This window comes from Clavelina lepadiformis, chromosome 1, assembly GCF_947623445.1.
Source record: "Clavelina lepadiformis chromosome 1, kaClaLepa1.1, whole genome shotgun sequence".
Taxonomy (NCBI): Eukaryota; Metazoa; Chordata; class Ascidiacea; order Aplousobranchia; family Clavelinidae; genus Clavelina; species Clavelina lepadiformis.
In genome coordinates this window covers 26385505-26406437 of record NC_135240.1, presented here as the reverse complement: position 1 = coordinate 26406437, position 20933 = coordinate 26385505, and the positions used below count along the sequence as shown (strand labels likewise).

The 20933-nt window shown below is 35.2% G+C and overlaps 2 protein-coding genes across 2 annotated transcripts; one reads left to right on the top strand and one right to left on the bottom strand.

Moving 5' to 3' along the window:
• Positions 1–7: 7 nt before the first annotated feature.
• On the bottom strand, positions 8–2905 carry LOC143468364 (N-alpha-acetyltransferase 50-like). The gene is made up of 2 exons (XM_076965532.1): positions 1621–2905; positions 8–1513 (listed from the first exon to the last, which is right to left on the bottom strand). The coding sequence occupies exon 2, from the start codon at positions 953–955 to the stop codon at positions 473–475; it is 483 nt and encodes a 160-aa protein (XP_076821647.1). The 5' UTR covers positions 956–1513; positions 1621–2905; the 3' UTR covers positions 8–472.
• Positions 2906–10199: 7294 nt separating this feature from the next.
• Positions 10200–20594, top strand: LOC143467574 (transient receptor potential cation channel subfamily M member-like 2). The gene is made up of 31 exons (XM_076965049.1): positions 10200–10401; positions 10763–10813; positions 10918–11098; positions 11212–11303; positions 11670–11762; positions 11944–12076; positions 12311–12381; positions 12497–12635; positions 12805–12960; positions 13112–13254; positions 13503–13672; positions 13974–14085; positions 14190–14348; positions 14509–14676; positions 14845–15052; positions 15340–15405; positions 15602–15702; positions 15796–15930; positions 16092–16228; positions 16431–16560; positions 16833–17016; positions 17142–17298; positions 17391–17581; positions 17815–17932; positions 18097–18221; positions 18475–18557; positions 18622–18821; positions 18969–19161; positions 19332–19457; positions 19578–19691; positions 19793–20594. The coding sequence occupies exons 1-31, from the start codon at positions 10288–10290 to the stop codon at positions 19901–19903; spliced, it is 4161 nt and encodes a 1386-aa protein (XP_076821164.1). The 5' UTR covers positions 10200–10287; the 3' UTR covers positions 19904–20594.
• Positions 20595–20933: the final 339 nt, after the last annotated feature.

Genomic DNA, 20933 nt, shown 5'->3' with positions numbered 1-20933 from the left:
CCAAACCTTTTCTGAAAAATTTCAAGGAAATGACTACGTTGTGCTACAGCAATTAACAGCAATAACAAGTGTACAATTACACTTAAATTTCACATATCTGACATGCAAACTAAATCTTGGTAAAAATTAAAAAGGTTGGCAATACTTTAAGCACACTATAGGCCTATACCGAGTAGAGTCTTCAAAAATCAAATTTTATTATAGGTTTAGCAAGATTTATCAACAAAAAGGAATATGAATATTTCACTGTATGTTATAAGAAAAACCACGAAGGCATCAAAAAAATGATCAAATACGGGTAAGTTAAGCATTATTACATCACAACTACACATGATCCGACCATTGAGTTTTGTTTACAAAAGCATAAAACACTGCATGTAGATACATTACTTTATGCACACCACAATATTGACCCGATGCAAATAAAGCAACCAATTTAGATAAATATGTAATCTTTCATGCACTTAAATCATTAAGAGCCTTTGGTGTTTGTAAGAACTTTTTCCAGCACGTATGCATCAGATGGCTCGATTCTTTTATAATAATGATCTTTTGTTTCAACAATTTCGAAACCAAAGTGTTTGTAGAAGTTAATTGCAGAGTCGTTGTTGATTTGTACATGGAGAAAAATGCTGTGAAAGTTACCATGGTTGGTACAAATCTTAAAAACATGATTCAGAAGGACAGTTCCGATGCCGTGTCTTCTGTATGGTGCCAAACAACCAAGCGTCATGATGTAAAGACGACGCTTTCCACCATTTGTGTCAATTCGGCAGCAAACTGCACCAACCACAACGTCATTGAAATATGCAAGTTTTGCTAGATCTCCCACTTCCAAAACATCCTTGTAAAACTTGTCGTTGTATGAAACCGGAAATATGTATTGATTCAATCGCTTCAACTGTTTCACATTGTGTTGTGTAATTCCACCAAGCTCAATGCGAACACCTTTCATTATAAAGATTCAATAAAAATTATAAAGGTGTAGATACCTATTTGGCTAAATAAAAAAACAATGATTGTATTTTCTACGTATTTTGTATAGACATTTTTCAGTGATCAAACAAAAAACTGACACAGGTCTATTATGTTCATTCAATGAAGACAATTCTATCCATAAGCAAAAGGTTGTGTGTGAATGCATGTTCCATAAATGAGAAAGTTGGAAATACAAGTTGCTTATCTTAACTTCCTCCATAACCACATTTGTGCAGTATACACGGACATTTCCCGCCTGAAACCAGTATGAAATAAAAGTTGTTTGCAGCTCCATTCAACGCACAATCATACAATTTCGGCGCTATTAAGTTGTGAGTAGTAGAATAATACCCGCAAATATTTAAAAAAAAATATACACACGAAAAACTGGTTGCTTGAACGCCACTTTACAATAAATAAACAAAGAACTGAGGCTTCAGTGTACGCCATCACACCAAATTTGTTTGTTTGCACGAATGACTTGGTCGATAACTACCGTTATTTGCAGTCGGGCTGATTAACTATTTTTCCGACCCTGCCAAATACCCATAAAAAAGTCATGATAAAAGTCATATTTCATTTCATATTTTATACAATTTGGTTATTTTACAATTCTATTAAAAAATTGGGCTTGATACATACAAGAATCATTTCGGCTCAGCAGCCGAGTGGTTTGAGCGCTGGTCTCACACTAAATGCAGCTCGTGTTCCGTGTTTGACACCCAGTAGCATTAAACCATTGGACAAGGCATTAACGACACGTCAACACTTGCTCCTGTTCAGTGGACCTAGTGCAGTTATGGACAGTTCCAAATTCAGGCAATAACCTGGGTATACTGTATAAAAAATCAAAAAGCTACAATGTATGTATGTATGACAATCGAACCATGCACAAAGGATGCCGTAGCATGGCCCAGCCAGGCTACGATAGTGGACTAGAGCCCTGTGCGAGTTTTTATCTGCTCACATCTGCGCTATTCCACAAAGATCCCACCTTTGACCACACTGCGCCAACCCATTTATGGGTTGGCGCATTTCAAATTTCTAAGACCGTTTCCACCCCGCACCTGCACTGGTTTATTTCTGGGCGTCCACGAGTACACACATTTTTATTTTCCAACTGGTTCTTTTTAACTGTTTCACCATTTTTGAACAAATGAAAGTAAATTTGCTTTACGTTTGTGCGTATTTTGATTTTGTGATAAGGGTATAAAGGATACAGACATACTATACGGATGTCAGCAAGTCTTTTTTGAGATAGATAACTCACCTTATAAAAATCAGTGTGAAACTATCTGATAAATAATATCTTCCCTATGTCCTATTGCGACTAGACGCTGTTACAAAATACCAAAAGAAAGAAGACAACGTTTCACCTTTAGCAACACCAACTGTTTAACTATAATCTATATAGATTATTGTTGCGTCTTTTCTGATTTTCTTTGGCATTAGGCTACAATTCTGTCACTGCATAACCAAAGGGCATAACATTTGACCTTATTTAACTTTGCAGTTTTGCTAATTGCAAAGTAAAGAAAAACTGATGTCATAGTATTTAACAGAAGTTACCTCAATCATCTCATAGATAAAATCTGCAATGATTCTGATGTGGACAGCCGCACAACAAGTCCGTGACAACAGTTGATATTTTGCAGGTACCTGCACGACCAAAGCCGCATTTTAAAAACCTTACTCGCAAATGCTCTTGCGGATACCCACAACCGCCCGTGGTTTTTCGTTCTGCCATTTCGTTAATGGCGAAATATAAACGACGAAACGGTACGTTTTTAGTTTTATTGTAATGAACTTGTTTGGTGAATTGACGGACAGATGGACACCAAAGCTAATTTAAGGCATTCAGTAAAAAAGGAATGGGCGCTTTCATAGATTTCCGAAATAGGAGCAAAAGCTGAAACCAAACTGCTTACGTGGGAGACTGGGGGCCAGATGCTGAAATCCAGTTAAAAATTCGTGACTAAGTTTAGCTACGAGAGCAGCACGCACGCTATCGTCAAGCTCCGGCGCACAATCACGATTGTGATTATCAGCGTTTTTAAATAATATTTTAAGAAAAGAACCGAGATTTCCTTCAAAAACGTATTATGCTATGTTTGAGCATTTAAAAACATATAAAAATTTTTCAAAAAGTATTATTTTTCAATGCATTCAACTGTTAAAAAAACATACAACTTTTCACAGTAAAAAGTTTTGAAAATCATTACAATTTTCGCGAAATGCAAATTGGCAACATCGGGAATTGTGTGCTTTGTATTTTTAGATTGGTGTAAAAATGATGTAAATTTTTCAATGTAAAAATAGAAAAAAATGGTTTGTGAAACTTTGAGATTGAAAAAGCTCCTTTCTGTGTTTAAACTGCGTATAATGTGTTTTAGAAGCTTTTAGTAGACAGTGACATTTGCTCTCCATTCAAAATTAGCATTGTTTACTTGCTCACTTTTAAGAAAACTGGCAAACAGATATATACCAGACGTATCGCAGGAATAAAAACCCAAAATTAAATACAAAATTTAGTGGTAGGATCGCACTGCTTAGTGTCGGAGGAACTAGTTGATGATTTATGTGTGCTTAAATCCCAGTTTCAGAGTTTACTTAAGTGCATGTTCCGATGGAAGCATTTCACTTTGCTTTTAAATAAATGTTGTTCCGCTTTCAGGGAAATAATGCTTGCTTACCAAATTTTTTGGTCTTTCTGGAAATTGGTGGTGTTGTTAATCACAACAGCAGTTGTTAACGCCTTACAAAGCCCAGGTATAATGCTTGCAATTGTACGGAAAGAAAATAGACACAAACACCAGCATAAACAATTGAAGTAAATTTCATTCGGCTATTCGACGGAGTTATATTTATCAACATTCTTTCCGCGTCTTAAGCTTCAGAAATTCAATATAATTTGGTCCGGGCTGATATTTATTTGTGGCCGTGGTAAAATTAAGTTGGACCGCCCTGGTATCTGGTATCAAAATGTTTATCCTCGGACTAAGCAAAGTCTTTGCACGACTTAAACTGGAACGATAATTCACTTGCACAACCAATTCCATTGTGTGGGTGTGCGCCGCAATCATGTTTGCTTCCTAGTGCGTATACAGTCAATACATTTACAAAATATGTAAAATTATAATTATTCAACGCATGAGTTCTTTTCTGTGATTACGCTACACGGCGTGTACAGAAACTTGGGCCACACAATGTTTACATATGTTGATTACCGTCAACAATGCCGTTCTGTCACAAACTGCTTCGTTCGACCTTAGCCGTGGTTTGAGAGGGTCTAAGGCGGCCTCTTCATACATACGTCACAGTTCGACACTTCTGTTGTGTTGTGTTAGTAATATACTAACTAAACGACGAAAATGTATTGCAAGGGTATATGACCACAAATGAACCGACATCGTGTGCGTCAGGAAACTATGTTTAACCCGCATCGACTTTGTTCCTCGTTCCATATGAATAGTTTGGCTCGTCATACGCCTTGTCATTATACTGACAAAGGTTTGACCCTTTGACCAGTACGTTGTTCGATGAAGCAGTAGTAACAGTCATTTTGTATATCTATGTTATAATTATTGCAATACATGACATAAAAAGCTGTCATTGCAGTCTAACCGATGTTGTCATAAGGATATATTTCATCAGTGATTATAAGCTCAATACAAAGGTGCAACTATACTAAGGATACTGCCATCAGAATGTGCAGCGTAATTTGGCCAAGTAATGTTCTCACAAAGTAAGACATATGTTAACATTAACAGGTGTAGATATGTAGATACAGTTTGCAAGTATTCCAATATTGCAAAAATGATGGACTTTCCAGCCATTAGCGTATCGTGACGTCACACTTGTTTACGAGCTGCAAAAATAACCCGTTAGCACTTGGCAGAAACATTTTAAGGGAGCAAACAGTTTCGCTTCTTCCTTTTCCTTCAGCCTCTATATAAGGGAAACCGAACTACGTTCAGTGGACAGAGGAAATGTTAAGAGTTAAATGTTGTTCAAATTTAGTGGGATCGACATGCAGCTATAATTAGTCAGAACTTTGATTTTTTTTCTAGTTTCTTGTTTGAAAAAGACGATACATCGGTGTTATTTTGTCATAGAATTGTCTAATTCTTTTAGAACATCGTTTGACAACGAAAAATTTACCGAACTAAACAAGTCGTGTATTTTTTTCGGTAAGGTTCCTTTTAACAATGTTAAGGTCTGCCATTTCGACATAATTCGGGAAAAGTGACCGTGACGTGACCGTTAAGAACGCAAGAATTGTAAAAACTTTATTAGGCTATTTCGCCGTGTTAGGCACGCATAATGAAGAAATCTGTATCTAAGTGTATAAAGTACAAAATTGTCTTCTACTTCCCTATAGTCCCTATTTACCTATATAATCATGTGTGTTTACTGAAAATGTACCGGCTAAACTGCAAATATAACTCCAGCTATCGTTTTTACGAAAATAAAATATATACAAAGCACGTAGCCTACTTTCGTGCACTTTCCAAAACTTTTTAAACCAAGTCAAAAACAATACTTACTGCATGACAAAATTTTTTTTTTCTTTGCCACCTAGATGGCAATAAAGCAATGCAAAATTTTTTTAATCTTTCGGCAAAGTTGTTGTACTTTCTTGCGTGCATAACTCCCTAATACCTTAAGCTCAAAAGACTGTGACGCCATAACTCCTGTCGAACTGCGTGAATAGCAAATTTGCAAGCGGTAATGACAAAAACAATTTTTGTCCAAAGCGACATTTAACTAGGAGTAAAACATTACGCCTACTTTGCTTATGCCCATATGAAGGCCTCAATGGCAATGAAATGTGACATCATTATTTCTTGGTTGCTGACAAAAGTGTGCATTAGTCAAATAGACATTTTAACTGCGTTACGTCACTCTTTCATTTGGTTCAAGAAAAACCCCATTATCGGCTTTGAGCAGGATCCTTATTTAAATCCAGAAGTTTAAGAATAAAATGTAAAAGCAAAAAGTTTCTTCGAATTCGAAAACGCAAGTTTTGAACAGAGCAAAAATAACTTGCCAGGCAGACAAAAGTATTTCTTTGCAACCACTGTATAGAGAGTTTCTTGAAAAGTATCTGTTAAACGCGGCTTGTGTAGTTTTGTGCTTTCATTTCATGCGATCAGATCAGCGCCGTAATTAATGAAACTGTTATTTGTAGTGCAGTATTGTATAAGTTATATTCTGGAAGGTTTTCGATTAAATCTTATATTTATGTTGCTTTAAACAAGCTTTCCAGATTTTATTGGAAAAATTCGTCGACATTTATTCGAAGTTAAATGTAACCTTCCACCGTCGTGTAATTTGTTTTCAACGTGGCACCGTATAGCTCACACAGTCAGTTGTTAAAGATGACGATTAACCCTATCCACACCGGGCTCGCGACTTTGCTATTTTCACTTGGTGTGGCCGACACCGCACACACATTTTCAATCGTTAATTACTCGAAAACTATACGTCGTAAACTGATCGGATTTTGACAGGTTTGTAGCAAAAACATCTGGCTTCCTGTATAGGCCTACATCACAATTGTAAAGCAAAAGAAAGTGAATTTAGTGTAAATTAAGTATTTCCACAACTGATACATTTCTAGAATTTTTTCTCGTTACGCCGCGCCCCCGTTGTGCGAAAAACCAGCTGACCGCGAGAAGAGAACGCAAGAGAATAGTTAGTCGAGTTAGTGGTGCGTAAATGAGTAAACGAAAACAATTCGCTTCAATGCGGAGAGAGAGAAAAATTATGAAAACATGACAATACTGTATCTCAAAAATTACAAAATCCAACTTTATAAAACAAACATGGACAGATGGTCGAACATTTTTTAGGAAAAGTCACCAAATTTCAAGTTTCTACAGCAAACAATGCAATTGTACGCCACGTTTTTCTGTGACTGTGTGCAGGAGAAGCCAAGCCTAGTGTAAATAGGGTTAAGCCTGCAGAAAGCATAAATGTAACACGTTCTCTGTCACGGCAGATTGATGTTACGCGGAAATCAAGTGATAGATATAGGATAACTTTAGGTTAGTTAGCACCTTCGAGTTGCATTCACAAGGCAGCAAAAAAAAATCGATTTGAGCGTTCAGTTTTATTTCACAGTGAAATAATTGACAACCCCACATTTTAGCTTTGCTTGCTGCAGGCGAAAATAAACTTCTGGTCAAGCATAACCACCTTAAAAATTGCTATAGGCTGTATATACTTAGACGGCTTCGCACCAAAGTTAACTGTGGTTTTAACGTCATGGTAAGGGGCTGCATAGATACGTTGGTACCTGAATACATAATCTCTCTGGACAAGCCATAATAACACAACAATTAAGACTGCACAAGTGACAACATACGTCTTCACAATGGCAAAATGTCGAAAATTGGGAAATATGGAAATTATGTAAATCCTTGTGACTACAACTAACAATAGAAGTCTTTTCGGTTGAAAAGCGGATTAAGACCAACACGCAAAGTTCTTCCACTACACCATGGCCTGCAAGAGAAATAAGCAAGCAATAACAAATATGATGGTGCTCCTATATATTTTGCTTTAAGAACGTGCTGTGATTCTGTGAGTTCAGGGCACGGAAGAACGTCTTCCTTTAATTACGTCACGATTCCACATAAACAGAAAAGTCCCTGTTCATGGCTGATAGATTTTCGGTGTTATTGCCGTCAAGCACTCAAGCTATCGACCATATTACAAGAGTAAGATTAGAAACGTATAATGTTTTCAGGTTCGCAAGTTCCGGTTTCGGTTTGCGAACACAAGAATGCTAAGGTTTGTGTTTAAAGCTAGCGACTGAGCAATTTGCAAACCTTTTAAGCCCTTCTGTTAAAAAAGGTTTACCCGGTTCCTAAGAGAACGTTGTGGTGGAAATGCATCGCAATGCAAAGGTTTGTAGGGAGCTGGTTTGCAAAGTATTGATATTTCGTTTACGTTATTTATTATTACATTAAGTCGTTTAAGATCAGAAAGGGCCACGCTATCAGTTCTTGCATTGCGCTTTGCGCATGCTAAGGCCACCGCAACAGTAGACAGTAATCGTTTTCTTATTTCAATTGTAGGCTAAAAACACTAAGAAGAATTTGTCTATAAGCCCTTGTGCATAAGTCTCATGGAAGGATGTTAGGTTTCCCGCGCTCGTATAGCACTGCGCAAGCGTGGCATGACAGCATGGTTGTTTACGAAATGCGTAATTTACCGGCTAGTGTATGTGGCAGAAAGATTAAGAAAAACACAAGCCCATTCGTTTCCTCATTTAGCCGAGATCAACCTAACGCGGGTGATAAGGGAGCTTTTACTGTGGTAGGTCATCACTCCAAATAGAAATCTTATTACGGCTTAAAATCTCTTCCACGTGTTTGCCAAGTCGTGGTCTAGCCATAAACTGTAAATGTAAGAGTATTTTTCGGGCTTGCAAATCCCCCACAACAACATAAAAGCACGTAGGCTATAACTGCTAAAACGTATGCGGTTGGGCTGACGGATTTTTAGTTTAACTTATCACGATTTAGCTTCTGAAAACAGGTCAACAGGATATTGTATTTTTCAGCCACGATTTTCCGGAACCTGTGTTTGGTGATAGTAATCCGTTTTTGCAGATTTTTAAACATTATTCTCTAAAGCAGAGCTTCCCAAACGGGTTCGCAAAATGTAATTTTTGGGCTTAGAAGTAAATTCAACTTCTATAGATTAAACTTTGTTTTTGTTAATTTCTTAATCATTTTACTGCTTCCATTATGAGGTTCTCTTATCACTGTGCAGTAATTTTCGTGGATTTTGTGCCCTTGCATGATTTCGCCATACAAAATTTAGCACAGAATTTTGCGTCATAAATTGACAATCCTGTTCTAAAAGCTAACTTTCATTTTAAAATGAAAACATTTGAACTGCCAAATTATCACGTGAATAGTCTATGAATATCAATTGTAAAGTCATAGATAATATTTCACGCTCCAGTGAATTTCTTCACAGCTGATGCCAATGACGTAATCATATCAACAAACGCACGTGGAAAAAACTCGACTCTGCTCAGAACTGTCACAATTCGGAAGTTTTGAAAAACCCGTGTCTGTTGAGTGTACACAGTGTGCTTTATATGCTCTAAGCGTAAGTGTACAATTTGCGTTATGAAACTGTAGTATTTGGTTATTAGTAGGCAATAACATGCAATGGTGTAAAGTTATAAACAAATCATAAAGTTCTCAGAATACATCGGAGTTCGGTTTCAGCATAGGCGCCCAATTAAAAACTTAAAATAACAACTTTCAAGAATTTTTGCAGTACGATGATCTAAAACTTATGTCAAAAGATTTTGCTTAACTTCAAAAAAACTAGAAACTTATCAGAACAAAATTAAGCTTTTAAAGCTGTATATTGCCAACTAAACAACAAAGCTAGAAGCGTTATGGAATGTAAGACGCGTCGCCACAAATGTTAGGCTTCCTTATGTGCGTAACATTATAGCTTTGTAACGTGATACGATGTTACAACTATTGTGGAACTGCATGACTAACCACGACCAGTTTGCAGGTGGTAACGATGTTACAGCAGCGAAGATTTACGCCCAATGTTTAAGGAAAGGATGCGATTTGAAACACTGCCTTCAGGCTTACAAATCTCCGCAAGTTTCAAAGCAAAACACAAAATAGCAGTGTTTTGTAATACAAGGTTATGCTGTTAGACACAGATAGTTTGATTTCCACCAGAGGTTCGCCGATGTTGTTGGGTAGACAGTCAGTTTGCATGCTCGCTACGGGGAATTCCCACTACAGCCGCCTGTAGATACTGTTGATGCATTGATAACAACAATGCATGCGGGAAAATCGGTTACTTTCTTTCATGTTTGTTTGCATGCATCATGCAATTGTGGTATTGGGTAGTAGTAGTAAACCCGGCATCTCATATGACAAACTCACTTCTACAGAGAAACTGTTAGTTATCATACAGCATAACTTACAAATACAAACAGCTTATCTTTGAACGGTTTCAAACCATAATAGCTACCTGACTGGTTGTGGGTATGTCTTCAGAAGCAACGTCACAATCAACTTTTCTTGTTTTGAATCATTCAGTAACTTGCCAGTTCTAAGTTGGTTTGTAGTTGTAATACGTGATCATCAGTATATTTTTTTACTCTGACTTTACTGTTGATAATACAAAACAAATTGAAACCATGTTTGACATTATGTAAACAGGTCATTATAGTGAAATCGTTGATGTTGTAGTAAAAAGCAACCTATGCAACAAATATAGAATCCTTTGGACCCAGCTGCAGTGACACGGTGGATGACAAACCATCTTGCAATTGAATGTCAATACAAGAAGTTTTGTAATCTGAATATGACCAGCCTTCCTGCTGACAGAAAAGAGAGTATCATTGAAACAGATGGAAATAGCCGAGTAAACATTTATTGTTATAATACTTTCTGTTTCATGCTTGCACTTTGTTAACTCAATACATATAGCAAAACTATAACTAACCATTTATATTGGATCGCTTTCTGTAAGTTTTTTCTCATAGTTTTGTGACCAAGCCCATCCCTTAAAGTTTTCTGATAAAGACTTGAGTCTTAATAAAGGGTTAACTTATTTTTAGTGTTTTTTTCATTGAAATGGAAACGTACAATTGTTTTCAAACTTTAAGATTTTGATGAAATAGCAGAGCGATTATTATGTGTGCCCTTGCCATAGTTATCATAACAAGGGCAGAATAGCTCGCTACATGTAAACCAATTTCAGTTCAGTTTCTTTTGTTTTTCAGCTCGAATATGGACAGATTAGGTTTGATTCTTGCGGCAACAAGCGCTGCCAGGTCTGTTGTTGATCTAAAAATGAATTTGAAGTTAATTTGTTTATTAAAAAATGGCTGGCCTCACTAACGAAGAGAGTTCTCATTGTGTTCATTTTGTTTTTCAGTATGCGATTGTGTCAGCTGACACAACACCTGACAAACTTCATAACATTTTAATTCAAGAATGGGGAATGCACAGTCCCAACATTATAATATCTGTTACTGGCGGAGCTAAAAATTTTAAAATACGTTCAAGTTTGGAAAAAGAATTTCGAAAAAGCTTAATCAAAGCAGCCGTGCGTACAGGTATGAGGCATTGGATTGTAATTGTGCTTATATCAGTTCAAGGTGACAGTGTTAAAGGTTTAGATCCACCATATTATAACTCGTTGCATAAAAACTATTTATGTTTGTGTCAGGTGGCTGGATAGTATCAGGTGGAACTCATTCTGGTGTTATGAAGCTTGTTGGAAATGCTCTGCATGATCATACTGTTGCCAATACCAGCAATGTAAGTATGGTATATACTTGTGCTAATGTCTTCAATATCTTCATGCTGATATATATTTAGGAACAGAGTGAGAAAACGTTTTTATTAATCGAAAAAGACGGTTCTAGATCTGTGAAAAAAGACACGAAGTTTGCACTAAGTACAACTACTTTGTGAAAGGTCCCAATATTGAGCAAATTCCCCCTCCCCGTAAACTGCAGACACCCCACAAATATTCATATTGGCTATAATGTTTTATCCAGTTGCCAAAGATTACTCACTTATGATTCAAATAATGCAAAATGTTTTATTGTCTGCATTTCTGTATCTTCTTACTTAACTATGTTTTTAGTATTTTTAAATAAATTCGTAATATGTTCTCTTTAGGCCATCGCTTTAGGCATTGCCACATTTGGAGTGCTGCATGATAAAGACAAGCTAAGAGCCGAATCCAGTGCCCATTATAAAAATGATCACAAGGTGAGAAGTATGATCAAGAATAACAGTAACACAGTTAAGATCGTTTGGCATGAAATGCTAATGTATGGTTTTTACTGGCTTTATTGCTACCAATTAGTGCTGACTGTTAACATCAACAAATGCGGGTCTAATTGCTAGTCTTAATGAGAATCAGTGGAAAATGTAACATTTTTCTTTTTAGTGCTTTGAGTATATCTCCAAAAAAAGTTGCAGCCTTGATCGAAACCATTCTCACTTTATTCTGGTTGATGATGGGTCAGAAGGTGAATTTGGAAGAGAGATAAAACATCGCGCTATGTTGGAAAGCTACGTAGGCAAGTATTTTCATTAAATTAACACAAGACAAAATAGTTTTGATTAATTGTGTGAGCTTTTGATCCCTTGCACAGAATATAAAATGAAGATTTTAGTTTAGAATTACTTTAGCTGCAGTAGCTTTGTTGCAAATAATTTCAGAAAAATAATAAATAATAAATAAATGGAAAATTTTTTTGGAATGACCGTGGGTGTTGATTGTTGTGTTTACAAAGAACCATTTGCTTTCACAGCTCAGCATTCCGGGGAGCAAGCAATACCTATTGTGTGCATTCTGGTCCAGGGAGGATCTGGATCTTTACAAGTAAGTTTAAACAAAATTTTATTAAGTAATATAAAGATTTTATTAAATAAATTGAGGATTTTATTTAAATATATTCAATTGAAAACAAGTTTACTTTATCCATGGTTTGTGGCAGACAGTCCATGATGTATTGCAACAACAAACACCTGTTGTCATAGTGGATGACACTGGTGGTTGGGCAAATATTCTTTCCAGACTTTACGACGAACCATTTAACTCCGTCAATGAAAGTGCGATTGCGGAACAGCTTACAGGTGCAAAAACAGTCAATAAATTTGTCAATAGTAATAAATTTTTGATTAAATTGATTATATTTATTGAACAGCTTAAGGTTAAATTGAATATTTTTTCCTAATTTCGATTTATTTTAATGCTATCCACAGATTTTTAATCACTTACACGTCTTTCACACAAATATTACAGAAGAAGGCATAGAGTATAAGTTTGCACAACTCACAAAGTGGACCAACTGGGCAAGAGAATGTCTGATGCAGAAGAGGTTGATCACAATTTTTGCTTCAGATGATAAAAATTCAGTTGCAGATCTTGATATTGCAATACTGCAAGCAATATTGAAAGGTGAAAGCATTATCCAAAAAAAACAGTATGTTGTCATAACACTGATGCTTGTAGTACATTATGTTCTACTTCTACATGTGTGTACACTGATTTTGCAAAGTAGTTGTTAAGGATTGCTTTCATTACTTGCTGTTTTTTGCAATTGCAACAGATGACCAAAAGACAACAAAACAACATTTAGAACTAGCCCTTAGTTGGGATCGATGTGACATTGCACGAAACGACATATTGACTGATGATGCTGTTGTTTCCCCAGTTGACATTTGGACATTTTTCAAAACAGCATTACATAAGGTAACTTATTGTCAAAAGCGGTTGTTCATTGTACAGTAATTGTAAATGCAAAATGTGTAATTGTTTTCAAATTTGTTTTGTCTGCCATAGAAAAATTTGTGTATATTGTAAGCTGTATGTGTATATGACATTTAAATATCTTATAAATCAAAAAATAAATCAATTAATACAATAATACTTTAGTGTGGAGTAAATCATACAATGTTGTCCAATAGTTATATAGCATAATTATAGTTTTCCTGGACCAGGATCAAACCGATTTCATTGATTTGTTTCTGGACTGGGGGTTGGATGTGGAGGATTATTTGAAACTGCCAGAGCTACAGGAACTGTACGGTAAACGTGACGGCAAATATATCATCAAGAAAAATCAGGCGTTAAATGCTGCAATGCAAACGAAGGATGTGGATTTTTGCAGGTAAAAATTTTTAGGAAACATTTAAACAATACATAATAATGGCTGGTTTAGATCTCTCATCTATTACGTACATCATTCAAAAAATTGCTTTTTTAATAGAAAATTGGTTTTATTTGTATCGAATAAGTATTTTGGTAAGTTTTCTATTAAAAATCTAATGGGCTTTGTTGCTGCTTTAAAATTTCTTTTGATTGGGAAATAGTTTTATGTGGAGAATGGTGTTTTTGCATCCTTGTTTTCTAATTTAATTCAATAAATTCTGTGAACATTTAAAAAACCTTTATTTCACTTTTACTTACAGCGCTTACAATTTATTACTTGGCATTAAGAGTGACAAGACAGATGAAAAAAGTGATTGTGTTCAAAAGAAACGTCGCCCTCGAAACAAGAGCTCTACCTGCTTCAATAGAGAGGTTTCCGTGCCATTATTACTCCAACACACTTTAGCATTCTTATTTCAGTGAAAACTTCAGATAATTCTTCTTCATGTAGTTTTATTCCGACTACTATTTTGCAGCAAGCATTGCGTGAACTTTTCAAGTGGGCAATAATACATAACAGACAGAAAACAGCCAGAGTGTTTTGGGATGCCATGTCTAAGGATGAACTAGCTGCTGCTGTTGTGGCCTACAAATTGCTCACAAGTTTGGCAAAAAGATCATTCCACAAAGAAGAAGTAGGTTTCTTTGTCAGATCATTATTTGATACCATCTTAGTGTTAGTGTCCATTATCTTTATTCTCCAAAAGAAATTTTCATTATTGCATTTAAAGTTGTGATTTAATACACTTTAATTTCCTGAAGTAAGGTATCTTAATCTAATATTCTTATTTTTAGAAAGAGGACTATAATAAACATGCTGAATGTTATCAAAAGTTGGCTACAGGAATACTTACAAAATGCTATGAAGATAATCCCAAAAACACAATCCTTGCTGTGACACGTAAACTTGACAACTGGGGAAATATAACATGCCTGCAACTTGCTGCTAGTTCTAATGCCAGGGTTAGTGCTGGTTCATGATGTCGTTGAATAAGCAACTTACTTCTAGTTGTCATTTAACATAGTACATCAACTCGTTTAACCAACCTTGTGGTGTTAAACAGGAGCATAAACCTGTGCTCTTCGATTGGATTTTGTTTTTCATTTTATATTTTGTTTTTTTGTTCACAGGATTTCATGTCCCACAGAGCTGTGCAGTCCCATTTAGAAGACATCTGGTATGGTGATGTTCAGAAAACAGCAAATGGATTTTGGACATACATTTTGTTCTGGCTCCATATAATTTTGTGCGTCTTTTGCCCATTTTTCATCTTCACACTGCCTTTAAAACAGAGTGTTGTTGAAAATATGCAAGGCACAAATTCAGCTTCAAAATCAAGTTGGTTCCAGTGTGAAAACTTATATATAACTTCTCTACATTAACACAATCTTAGTAGGTTCTGTTAGATCTGTTTCAAAAAGCTAAAATTGTTTTCAAATAAAACTAGTGTGGAATTGAAAAGTAGGTTTTTGTTGTAAGAGTTTTAAGGAAGATTTCTATTAAAAATCATTTTGGTGTGAATAAGCTTGATCGCAAGTGTTTTCAGAAGAAATTAGAAAATATCTGTTTAAATAATCACCGGCTTAATTTACATTTCATCATTTATTAACTTTTTATTTGCTTAGGGCCCGTTGAAGATGGTCACAGCCATAGTCGGTTTAATGGCACCATACCACAGTCCCAAGTAGATGGTAATTTTCTGTTAACTTGTTTTACTGTAGTACATTTACCTGATCAGTTGGTGAAGAGTAGAATATTTCGTAAATGTCATGTATTCAAAGTTTGAAATTACACCATTGCATTGTTTCACTAATGTACAACTTTAATAATTCCAAAACGTTTGATGTTTTATGCTCGTTCAACCTACTTGATTATGTTAATTTACAGAAGAACCAGACAAGTCAAAACCAAACATGACAATAGCCAGTATCATGGCATTTTATCAGGCACCATTTGTGAAATTTTTCTGCAATGTCCTCTTTTACTTGGTATGTTCTGATGAGCATTTTGGAATTTGCAAAAGCAACGTATACCCACTTTAATATGGTTTAAAATAATTTGCTGAAATTCTGTTGACTCAGATTTTTCTGTTGCTGTTTGCAACTGTTCTTCTTTGTTGTACTGGTTTAAGACAGTCAAACGAACTATATTGTTCTGGTTTATCGTATCTTTTGCTCTCATGGGTGATTGTGCTTGCAATGGATGAAATTCGTCAGGTAAAAGCTTGTTACGGTAAAATTTTATAAGTCGTAACATTCAAATTTCAACTACAGAAGGGTATAATGACATTTTCACATAGCCTTCAACTGAGCAATCATTTCTAAGAAATTAAGTTTGTAATATTATCGTCAACTTTACATAATTTCTACCGTTGCAGATAATTCACATGAAAGCACACACAGTTGGAAGAAAAATATGGTTTTGGATCAAACGAACTGACAACCAAATGGATTTTGCCAGTTTCTTGCTCTTTGTTGCAGGGTTTACTTGCTTAAAAATCAGTGATTTTAATATGTTAGTATTCCATAAGCTTGATATTAAAATCAAAACAAAAGTGTCCATGTTAATTTATCTTCACAAATTAGATTTTTGAGTAGATACTTATGAATATTTAGACCCTAAAGTCATTTAGATATAGGTAAAAAATAGATGGTGATGTGGTTATTTTTCAAGAAATTTTCTAAAGCTTGGAATTAAAGGTAATTGCTTTGCTTAGGGACCCACTCCTGCGAATTCGAGGAAGGATTTTAATGGCAATTGCGTTTGTCATTTACTGCTTGCGAGTGTTCAGTCTCTTTGCAGTGCATGCGGATCTTGGGCCAAAACTTTTGATGGTATCGAAAATGGTAAGTACCGAAGCTTCTAAGGTTTTTCAATGTAGCGAGATCGATGCAACTTACTGTATGAATAAGAGTTGCGCACTTATCGTTGTCAAAAGCTATTTGGAGATTACAAGATCTGTTACAAAGTACATTAAAGTTTGTAATCTTGTTTATGTGCTTTCTGCTTGGGGGAAGAAGCTATGGTTCAGGTTTTTTTTTTCTTCTTTCTCTTCTTCTTTTTCTTCTCTTTTTTCTTTTATTGTTTTTGCACTTCATGTATATATTATGTTTTGCAGTTGAAAGACTTATTCTTTTTCCTCTTTATTTGGGCTGTCATTTTCTTTGCTTATGGTGTGGCAAGCCAGGCGTTGCTCTATCCTGATGAGAAGAACGCTAAGAATATATTTGTTGGATCAGTATACAAACCATACTGGCAACTTTATGGGGAACTTTTTCTCTCTGAGATTGATTACAATCCAGGTAATAGTTACACACATGTACATGTAAGTTTGAGGTCCATTTTTCTTGAATAACGCAGTGAGTTTTCTAGTATGAAAACATTCTATGCATTTTTCGTGATGTTTTGGTGAAATATTTTTGCTTAGGAACTGGCGAATTAACATGCAGTGAAAACCTTACGGAATCCAATGATGAGGGACTTCCACGTTGTCCTCAAGAAAATGGATTTGTTTCAATTTTATCGGCAATTTACATGCTTCTAGTCAATGTTTTGCTGCTTAATCTGCTGATTGCAATGTTCAGGTATTGCTTGGCTTGCATTTTTATTTTTTGTCACTACTTTTCCAACCTTAAAAACAGTAAAACATAAAACTGTTCTTCATCGCTTTTTGCAGCTACACATTTGAGAAGTTGGTCGACAAAACCGATGTGATATGGAAGTTTGAGAGATACTATCTTGTGGAAGAATATTATTTCCGCCCCTGTCTTGTGGTGCCATTCAGCATATTCTCTTACATTAGAAGCATTATTCTGTGGCTTTGCAAGAATTGCAAAGAAGATGAATGTAGCAAGGACAATAAATTTGGTACGAATTTTAACATTTTTAAGGCTAACTACGGAAAATGTATTAAATTATTTTTTTTTGGGATTGTAAAAATTAATTTATTGGTGATATTTAGCACCATTTTTCATACTGTGTACAAGCCTACTATTAAATCAAAATAATCAGCAGTATGGCAACAAAGAATTGCGTTTGTCATTTATTGATAGTGTTTGTTATTGATTTGTTATTTATTTATTTTATTTGTTATTTTGTAGTAAAACACATGAATGACGATGATGATAAATTGATGAAACTTTTGACTTGGGAACATTCATATGTTGATACCTATTTAGAAGATAAACGAATAGAAAAAGAGAATGAAACTTCTTCCAGGTTGCATTTTGATTCAATTTGAAGTTAATAAGATGCCATTCAGAATAATAAAACAGTAAAAACATTTAAATTTATGAAAGCATACAAAAGGTGTTTCAAAGCTTTTTAAATGCGTCATGAAGAGGTGTTCTTTTTTAACTGTTTAATCACATGCTATAATTTAGACTGGATAAACTTGCCAACACGTTGGACTCAGTGAAGAAAACAACAAAGTTCCTAGAAAAGCTGATACAAACCGGATTTGATGAATTTAACTCCAGAAAAAAAGTTTCACAAACTTCGGCTGCAGGTTTGGTAGTTGATTAATTGTAAAGACGAAACTATAATGAATTTGATGACATTGCATAACAATACTTTATAAAAAAATTTTCAATAACATAATTTTCATTAACAGACACAATTAAAGTTTTTGCCAAAACATAATACAAATGAAGCTAAAACCATTTTTTTAATACCTTTTGGTCGAAAAAGAGGTGATTCTGTATAAAATCATGAAAACTATTTTATGAATTTTATCATAAACTATTCAACTAAATATGCAGTTCACATAAGAGCAAGGAAATCGCCATACCCCAGAGCCAATAAGAAGCGGTTCCGGCTTGAAGATCACATGGTTTCCTGGAATGTAAGTTTTAACTTACAAAGATTTCCATTGTGAACTATCTTTAAATACCAAGCGTTGTATTTAGGTTCCCTATGACGGTTACAAACCGGAAAGGTACACAAGTCAAAGGGTTGAGGAACGGCCAAGCTGGGCAGACATAAAGGAAGATTGTCTGCGCGACAATAAAGGCAAAAATAAGATGCTTTTTAACATGTACGATGGTAAGAGCAAGGTGGATCGAACGAGCTATGTGGGGCGCTACCTGGTTGTCGATGGTTTTCCGAGGTAATTAAACAACAGAAAAGTACGAAAATGGCAGCATGCTTTGTACGCTTTATGTACATAACATTTACAGATTAATTATTTGTATATATTGTATTATACTTTTGAACAATTTTCTTCTACGATCTGTTTAACATACGTTATGCGTAGAAACCCAAGAGGACGCACAGGTCTTGCAGGGCGTGGTGTGTTGGGTCGATATGGACCAAACCATTCCGCTGTTTGGGCGTTTACAAGATGGAAAAAAAATGGGCAGGATATTGTGAAAACAGCAGATGGCCGTCGTGTGATTGAGTTTATTTCTTATAAAAGGCAGGATACTAAACAGTGGGCAATACCAGGGGTGAATAAATACTGTGCAATCTGTATTTTTCCTATTTCATATTTTCCTAACTAGTATCTCGTAATTATCAACTAACTTACTACCATTTATCAACTATTTCAACTCAATGTTTTGAGCTTTCACAAATGCCTCGCTATCATTTTCTCCACATCAATCAATTTTATAATCAGGGTATGGTGAAAGCTGCAAAGAATGTTTCTGATACGTGGGCAAGAAAGTTTATAAAGGAATTGTTAGAGAAGTCAAAAATTAACACCGACAAAGAAGATTATTTTCTGAATTTTGCCGGGATTGAGGTTTGTATTTTCCGTTGTCGTGGAAACTAACACAAGAAGTTGCTTTTGAAAAGCGTTCCGAAGCTAAATATTGAATCTTGAAAACATAAGTTGCTGATATTGTTGGCGTAATCTTTGCAGGTATTCAAAGGTTATTCAGATGACAGCAGGAACACTGACAATGCATGGATCGAAACATCAGTCTCTAGTTTTCACGATGAGTACAACTCAGTCTTTGGTCAATGCGAAATAAAAGTACGTATCACTGCGTGTCTGTCCATGTCGCCTCAAAATTTAAAAATATGCAGAAAAAGCAGAAAACATTTTGTTAAATTGAATTTTTTTTAAACATTAAGCATGCAGAGGAAGAAGTGGAATGGAAAGAAGTTGGTACTGATTTGGACTGGTTCGAAGATCATGAATCTATGATTAAAAAAGTTGCTGAATTCCGTGGAGCTTATTTCTAATGCAAAACCTATATGCTTGGTTTTTCTTTTTAACTGTTTGTAGTCCAGTAACTTCTGTTGTGTTTCTATTACATGTTTCCTGTATCTTTGTACTTTATTTCATCATTCCTCGAGTAACGCGCTTTACCACTTCTGCACTTGGCTCTAATTGGACTGTTTGACTTTGTCTCTAACATTGTTTCAAACAACAGTATTAATAACTTCTTTGCATATCGTGTTCTTTTGTAAGAAGTTTTTTCTGTAAATTTGAATTGATGTCATCTGTTTATACTGCTTCAATTGCTTAACGTTTCATTTGCTTTAAATAGTTTACGCTTTGTTGATCTGAGACTACCAGGGCTTGTTGTTATATTATTTCAGGCTTATTTTTTATTTTTCTGCTACAATAACATCCGTCTCGTTAAGTTTGGACAGTTATTTTTTTCCTAAAATTTATCTCTCTACATTCATTGATTTAATTCAATGCTTTCATGCCATGTTATTTTTATACAAGTTTTATTGCGTTCCGTATTCTACAACCTGATTGTTTGTGATTCGAAGTTAATTTGGTATTTTATCTAAACTATAGTCAATCATTTGAGATTTCTCTAGACTTCGTCTGACTGCCGTTCTTTAGTTTATAACAGTTAGTTAGTGCTATTTGCCGTTGAATTTGTGTGCATTGTAAGCTATTCTTCATAAAGTTGTTATACTGTAATTGTAAACGATTTTTTTCGCTTAATATAATTGCTAATGTTATAAGTTTCTGATTTGTTTTTTTTAGGTTTACATATATTGCGTATAATAAAAAAATTAGGTATTATTCAGTTTAGAAGTTTGAAAAACCTTTAGCTACTCTTTGTGTCGTTAAGAAATCATCTATCAATGAATGTTGCCGAACATTTCCCGGTTACTCAAAGTAAGTTCGGTGGTGGTACGGTATCACAATCTATGAATCACGAAATAAGCATAAAACCGTTCATTTCGCGAACACACACCACCAGTCGTTAAAATAAGGAAGACACTTTTCAACTGTAGATTAAACTCACGA